The sequence below is a fragment of the Equus przewalskii genome, chromosome 3 (assembly GCF_037783145.1).
Source record: "Equus przewalskii isolate Varuska chromosome 3, EquPr2, whole genome shotgun sequence".
NCBI classification, from domain to species: Eukaryota; Metazoa; Chordata; class Mammalia; order Perissodactyla; family Equidae; genus Equus; species Equus przewalskii.
This window is the reverse complement of record NC_091833.1, coordinates 35231507-35238596: the sequence shown is the minus strand read 5'-3', so window position 1 is coordinate 35238596 and position 7090 is coordinate 35231507. Positions and strand designations below refer to the sequence as shown.

At 62.8% G+C, this 7090-nt stretch overlaps 1 protein-coding gene across 1 annotated transcript; it reads left to right on the top strand.

Moving 5' to 3' along the window:
* Nucleotides 1-1895: 1895 nt before the first annotated feature.
* PABPN1L (PABPN1 like, cytoplasmic) lies at nt 1896-5133 on the top strand. Its single transcript, XM_070612507.1, has 7 exons — nt 1896-2310; nt 2474-2612; nt 2919-2986; nt 3482-3588; nt 3691-3778; nt 4381-4523; nt 4638-5133. The coding sequence occupies exons 1-7, from the start codon at nt 2080-2082 to the stop codon at nt 4675-4677; spliced, it is 816 nt and encodes a 271-aa protein (XP_070468608.1). The 5' UTR covers nt 1896-2079; the 3' UTR covers nt 4678-5133.
* Nucleotides 5134-7090: the final 1957 nt, after the last annotated feature.

Genomic DNA, 7090 nt, shown 5'->3' with positions numbered 1-7090 from the left:
TGGTTCCCAGGGCCAGTCCCGTCCAGAGTCGGGTGCCCAGGACTCGGCGCTCCCAGGAGGAAGTGGTGTTATTAATACTCGGGCCCAGGCTTGGAACATGCTGTATTTTGAAAGGCGTCATTGGAAAGACCAGCGTGGGGGCGAGCCTGTCCACACACCAGGCGGCTGGCAGGAGCCCCAGCTGGGCCTGGTGTGTCAGCAATCTCAGCAGAGAGCAGGTGACAACGTTTTTCCATTGCAGAGGTCTGAGCTCGGAGGAGGCTGGCCAGGGCCAGGCCTGAGTCCAGCCAGCTCTTGGCTCGGACACAGCCACAGGGTGTCCTGGCTCCCATGTGGAGGCAGATGGAAGGGCCCAGGCCAGAAGCCCCCTGTGGCCTCAGAGCCACAGGGAGGAGAGACCTGCCTGCCTCATGTTATAGGAGAAAGGCAGTGGCTGCATGTCCACCCTCGTGCAGCCAGCCCGAGGCCAAGGCCCTGTCCTCAGTGCAGACGTGGACGCTGCCCTTGAAGCCCTCTGGCCTGCCAGGGGAGACCTGGGGACATGTAATTCACAGAGGACAGACAGAGGGCGAGGCCTGGGTGCCACGGCCACAAGAGGGAGCAGGAGGAATCAGGGAGTCTTCCTGGAAGCAGCGGCACAGTGGCAACAGTGCCCCCTGGGGTCGCACACATGTAAGTGCGTGTGGCTGTGTGGGGACGGGGAAGGGGACGTGTTCTGAGGACCCGCATTTGAGGAGGGCGGCAGCTGGGAGGCCATGCGCACAGGCCCACAGCCGACTCAGGGCAGGTCTCCCTTCTCCCAGGCCGCAAGACTGTGCCCAGGATGGCCCTCCCTCGGGGGCGCAGGGGCACGGTGCAGTCCCCATCCCGCCTCTGTGAAGGCGAGAACACAACTGGGCAGAGGGAGGGAGTCGGCCGAGCGGCAGCACAGGTGTCCCCTGACCCTCAGCCCGGGGCGGGGAATGGCTGCCCAGCTCCACTCCCAATTCCAAATTCCCAGGAAAGAGACCCCAATGGGCCCAAATTGGACTTGCCAGCTGTGGCCTTGGAGGGTGGGCAGTCACGCCCAGAGGGTCCCCCACAAACCGTCAGGAGGACGGAACAGGCACTGCAGGAGCTCCAGCAAGACTGAGCCAGGGCCAGCCCAGGACAGATGGAGGAGACCAGGGCACACAGGGACACAGGCCAGCGCCGCCCTCAAGGGGCGAGAAGAGGGGAGCAGAGGCCGACAGCAGAAGCAGGAGACTTTACAAAATTCACCTTCAGGCCCCCAGACAATCACCGGAGCTCCCCGTAATTCAACCACTGTGCCTGTGGCCAGGGCAGGATTACGGCCATATTTAACTGGCTCCACCTAAAAGCGGGTCCAGAGTTGGGTGGAGGAGGGGAGGGTCCGTAGGGAATCGGTGGGAGGTCAGGAGGAGTGACAGAAGTGGCTGTCTCTCCTCCGGGCCCAGGACCCCACCCTGGACCAGCCCACCGGGCTCTGACTCCTGTGGTACATGCCCTGCCATCACTCCTCGGGCCTCTGCTCAAGCTGCCCCCTCCACCCAAGCTGTGCGCACCCAGCCTCTGCCTGACCCAGTCCATCAAGGCCGGCTCAAAGACCACCACCTCCAGGAAGCCTGCACTGACAGCTGTGCCCTCCTTCCCTCTTGTACACGCTCGGGTAATTCGCTTATGCCCATGTCATCCTAACTGTGGCCCACCACTGAGGTCTAACCCTGAGTGGAGACCCCAGTGGGCTTCCCAGGCTGTCACCGCCCCCAGCTCAGGCATTGTGGCCAGTGTGGCGGGGCTAATGCAGGGGGAGGCCCTCCCAAGCTCCACCCCAGCTGCGCTCCTTTCTCTGCACGGAGAGTCCTGGAAGAAGGGCCAGGGGCAGGGACCAGGGCCTTTTATGCCTCAGGGCCCAGGAACCAGGGCTGGAAGCTTGGCCCCAGCCCAGAGGGAGCTCTTCAGCGCTCTATTGGGAGCAGCTGGCCTGGGGGAGGGCTTAAAGCCCCGCGAAGGCGCGGGCAGGTGCTGGAGTGGAGGAGCAGTGGAGGCCTCGAGTGCCCTCTCCTTGTCCCATCCACCATGTGGCCCTTCCTCAGCCGCACACTCTTCCCGCCCCCCACCGAGGCCTGGCTCCAGAGGGCTTCCTCCGACCCTGAGGCCCAGGGCTGGGGGGCCTGGAGCAGGACTGAGAAGTCCTCTCTGGGGCCAGGGGGTGAGGAGCAGGAGGCCAAGGAAGCTGACGAAGAGGCAGGCTTCCTGCTGTCTCTCTTGGAGAGGGAGGACCTGGCCGAGTGCCCGGTACCTGACCAGGTAGCAGCCATGTGGAGCACCCAGCAGAGGCAGGCCAGGGATCCCAGGGGCCCCGTGCATGGGGGGTAGGGGACCCCGAGGACAGGCAGGGTCGGGGCCTCCCTCAAGAGGAGCCTGGGGGCTGTCCTCCCTCCGGGCTCAACCTGGGGTCATGTGCCAGCAGGAGCTGGAGGCCATCAAACTGAAGCTGTGGGCCATGGAGCAGGCCCAGGGGCTGGAGCCGCCCAGGGTGCAGGCCCAGGCCAGGGAAGAGGCGGGCACGGGGACCACGCTGGCCGGGCAGCTGCTGAGCCCCAAGACAGGTAGGAGCCAGCGGGCCACGCCGACCCCTTCCCTGTGCAACCGGCCCCCCGAGTCCTCGGGCACGTGGCTCTGAGCGCCCTTTCCTCTAAATCGGGATGGGCTGTGGGAGGCTGCAGGAAAAGCACCTGATCCCAGGGAGAATCAGGGTTTCCACCAGCGTTGGCTCCCCCAAGAGCCTGGGCGACCCTCTCCCCCGAGGAGTGAAGTGAGGAAGGAGCCACAAACGGGAGGTTCCTGCCCTTAGCAGCCACACGGAGACCCCCTCACGCTTGACCCCCCCAGTCCTGAGGCTACTCTCTCCGCAGGCTGCCCAAGCCCCGGGACCCCCACGGAGAAGGTGCAGGCGGACCACAGATCCATCTACGTGGGCAACGTGAGTGCGGGAGGGGAGCGAGCTGGGATCCCTTCAGTGAGCACTCTGGGTCTGGCGGCTCCACCTGGCCGTGCAGATTGAAGGAGGGGACACATTCAGGGTGGCACACAGGCCCCGGAGGGAGAGGAGGAGGAGGGGGTCTGATGCGGGTGGTCCCCAAGAGGGGCCGAGCCTGTGTCCTCAGGCGTTCTGATTTCCCAACATGAGCTGGGATTCTGGATTTCTGCATGAAATCTCCCAGTTGGCCAACTGTTGGCAACAAATTTCTCTTTAAAAAGTCACACACTCTTTGCACAGGCCAAAGAAACATGGGGGGCCCCCTAACACGTGGGGAGTGGTCATCTCGGTCTCCAGTCCACCCCGTCAGGCCTCCACCCAAGGCCTCTGCCCCCAACCCTGGGCACAATAGACGGCTGTCTAAGAAAACGGGCTGCAGGAGACCGCGGGAGGGCAAGGCCACTGCAGGGCCCCCACGCCAGGCCGTGCCCGTGTCAGGTGGACTACGGCGGCACGGCGGAGGAGCTGGAGGCCTACTTCAACCAGTGCGGGGAGATCCGCCGGGTCACCATCCTGTGCGACAAGTTCTCCGGACACCCCAAGGGGTCAGTGCGGGGCCCAGGGAGGGGCCGGGTGCCCAGGGTGCTGCCGAGGATGGGTGACCCAGGGTGGGCCCTCACCTGCCCCCACCCCCACCCCCACCCCAGTTATGCCTATATAGAGTTTGCCACCGAGAGTGCAGCCCAGACCGCTGTGGAGCTGGATGAGAGCATCTTCCGAGGCCGGGTCATCAAGGTGCGTGCCCCCACGAGTCACTGCGCACCTTGGGGAGCTGGAGGTGTGGGCTCTGCTCTGAGCTTCTCTACGTTAACCTGTTACCCCCCAAGGGGTCAGAAACAGCAGGCACAAGGAGGCCGAGGCACTTCCCCATGACACAGCTGCCCCGGCCTGCTGCTTAGCCAGTCTCATTTTCAGTCTCCGAGCATCTCTGGGCACATCCGCTGGGCGGCAGGGGCAGGGTGGGCGGGGGCCCGTCAGACCCCAGCAGGTTTGGCCCAGGTGTGGTACTGGGGAGGCTCCCCTGCTGAGCCAGACCCCCCACACACACCACATAGGGAGAGATGTCGGCTTGACAGGGGCATGGCACCAGACCACAGCTTGTGGCTGGACAGTTTGGGCCTAAACAGGGATCTTGAGAAGGTCTGGAACGGGTTAGGGTCTGATTCCTCAGATGGCTCCATGCCCTGGAGTCTCAAGGGCCTGGTGAGCACTGGGGTCTGTGCATATCTGCCTGTGAGCCTCCAGGAGAGAAAGCTAGGAAGGCTTCCTGGAGGCAAGTTTAGCCAAGATGGGATACAAGAATAGGGGTCTCAGACCGGCTCAGCCTCTGGTTCCAGGTGCTACCCAAAAGGACCAACTTACCAGGGATCAGCTCCACGGACCGCGGGGGTCTGCGGGGACACCCAGGTGCTAGGGGAGAAGCCCTCCCCCACAGCAGCCTCCAGGGCGGAACCCGCTTCAGGCCACGGGGGCGGGGCCGGTGAGTGGGGGCGGGGCCCTGGAGGGCGGGGCCGGGAGGGCGGGGGGGGGGGGGGCCGGGGGGGCGGGGCCCGGGGAGGGCGCTCATCTCCCCTTCCTGCCTCTGTCTGCGCAGGTGCCGTGCAAGATGCTCGCCATGGTATTCACCATATTGAAGAGATGACTGGACTCAGAGTGGGGCTGGCTCAGGAGTAACCACCAGTCGCCACGTGGGACCATTTATGCCAGAGGGCCGGGTCTGGGGTGCTGTGGGGGTCATAGGGCAGGCTGGCAGGACGGATGGCAGGGAAGCAGGGGCTCAGCGGAGAGCTGGTGGGCGTCCAGAAAAACCGCCCCTGACCCTCCTCTGGGTGGGAGGACAGCCCACCAGGGCCTCGCTGGGCTGAGGCCACAGAGGTGAGAAGCAGGGCACGCGGTGTGCCTGGCATGGGAGTGCTACTCGGGCGTTGGAGGGCACTGGGCAAAGCTCCAGGCAGGTGAAGCCCAGGCAGCAGAGTCAGCTCGGGTTGGGATACTTGGGGTTCTTGGACTCTCTCATTTTAAAGAAAAACAGAAACGTGTGTCTTAATGGTAAAGCATAAATTATTAAATTTGAATAATTTTTAAAAGCACGTGACAACGGACCTCTCCTTTATTCTCTTCTCTTGGACACCTGTCCAGTCTGTGCTTCTCAGGTGGGACTCCACAAAAAGGCAGGTGTAGGAGTGAGGCTGTGGGTCCCAGGGCGGGCTGGACCCCACTTCACTGCTGACAGCCAACGGGCAGCGTTGGGTTTTGCGGTGTAACCGCCAGCTCCTGGCTACAGAGGAAGCATAGCTAACCGCGTCTTCACTCCAGGTTTGGCAGCCTCCAGGGCACACGCTCCCCCGTAGCGAGTGACAGACACCTGCCTCTGTGTGTCCTCCCCTGTGAGTTGCTGGGGGTGGGGGGCGGGGCACACCTCGTCACCTGGGACAGGCCTGGCCCTCGTCAAGGGTTCAGGGAGCAGAAGGGGAGCTTCCACGCTGGGCGCCCTGCTGGCCCCTGGAGCCAACTCGCCCACTTTCTGCCTGGAGGTGTACAATGTCCTTCAGTGCACACACACTTGGTTCTGGCGTTAAATCACTAACAGACCTGTCTTGGCCTTTCTACTGCCATTCTCTTCACCTTGCTGTGCTTATTTACCAGTTCCTTAAGCCACGAACAGCTGCTCTGTGCTTCAGTCCATGGTGGTGGTCCGTCCCCAGTCCCCTTCTCCAGCACTGGCAAAGACAGCATTCTCTGGGTGGGGGGCAGCCGCCTCTGCACTCTCCACCCACATGCGTCTCTGACTTCCTCCCTCAGGCAAGGTCCACACTCCCCTTGTGATCTGGGGTCAACGTTGGCCCTTGTAGTGGGGTAAATAATGGCCCTGCCCAAAAAATATGTCCACATCCTAATCTCCAGGACCTGTGAACGTGGCCTTATCTGGAAAAGAGGTCTTTGTGACATAGTTAAGAGAAAGAGCTCGGGATGAGAGCATCCTGGATCATCTGGGCCCTAAATCCAATGCCATACACTGGATGTGAGAGCACACACAGAGATGTGCAGGCAGAGGTGGAGTGGCGTGTCTACAAGCCAAGGAAACGCGAGGATTGCTGGCAGCCGTAAGAAGCTGGTGAGCTGTAGGACGGACCCTCCTGAAGGAGCCAGCCCTGCGGACACCTTCATTTCTGGCTCTGGCCTCCAGACCATGAGGGAGCAAACTGCTGCTGCTTTAGCTGCCTGGTGAGGGGGTAGGAGATGTCGCGTCGGGGAACCCTCCAAGGCTGCCAGGTGGCTCAGGGTGGAGCCGTGCGTGGCCTGACCATTCGCAGGTGGGGGCTGCAGAAGGGGCACGCGCCAGGACGCACGGCCCTGAGCTGCAGTTCGCCAGCACCACGCAGACGGCACCACCTCCGCCACTCGGCACTGCGGGCTGTTCCCCTTCCTGGTCTTGATGTGGTCCCCGTGCCATGGCTTTCCTGTGCAGTGCCCAGCAATCTTCTACCCTGAGTAGGTGCTTCTCTTTTGGAAGTGTTTTCTTGATCCCTTGTTTGGCCACTGTGAGGAGTGGGCCCGGGAGGCCATCCTTTCCTGTGGGTCTCAGGCCTGAGCAGGCCGAGGCAGGGGGAAGACCGAGAGCATTCCTGGATGTGGCTGCCACGTGGGTGCTGAGGGCTCCCCGGTGAGCCTCGGAGCAGACCCGCACAGGCCGAGACACACAGGCTCCCCTTGCCCCTGCTGCTCTGGGGCAGGAGGAAGGGGAGAGAGTGGCGCTGATGCCCGAGGGAAGACACTGCTGACAGTGCACTTCAGCAGAAGTCTCCTGGAGCAACAGCCAAGGGCTGACTAGGAGCTGCACGGACGGGGCTGCCGCGGAGGGATGGGCCTGGGGGCCAGGGGGCCAGGCAGATGGCCCTCAGTGAGGCCAACCTCACGGTATAGAGATGCGAAAAGATACCATGAAACTGCCCCCTGATGGTTCTGTTGGCAGAACAAAGGCTAGCAGGTTACTTCTAACCCTTGATTTTCTCAGGCTTAAAATTGGGACGCTATCTAACAATGTGT

Bases quoted from the DNA above. Each gene is read 5' to 3' on its own strand.
- PABPN1L (XM_070612507.1), top strand. From the start codon at position 2,080: ATGTGGCCCTTCCTCAGCCGCACACTCTTCCCGCCCCCCACCGAGGCC. The intron at 2,311-2,473 runs GTAGCAGCCATG...ATGTGCCAGCAG, and splicing joins AGTGCCCGGTACCTGACCAG to GAGCTGGAGGCCATCAAACT. The intron at 2,613-2,918 runs GTAGGAGCCAGC...CTCTCTCCGCAG, and splicing joins GCTGCTGAGCCCCAAGACAG to GCTGCCCAAGCCCCGGGACC.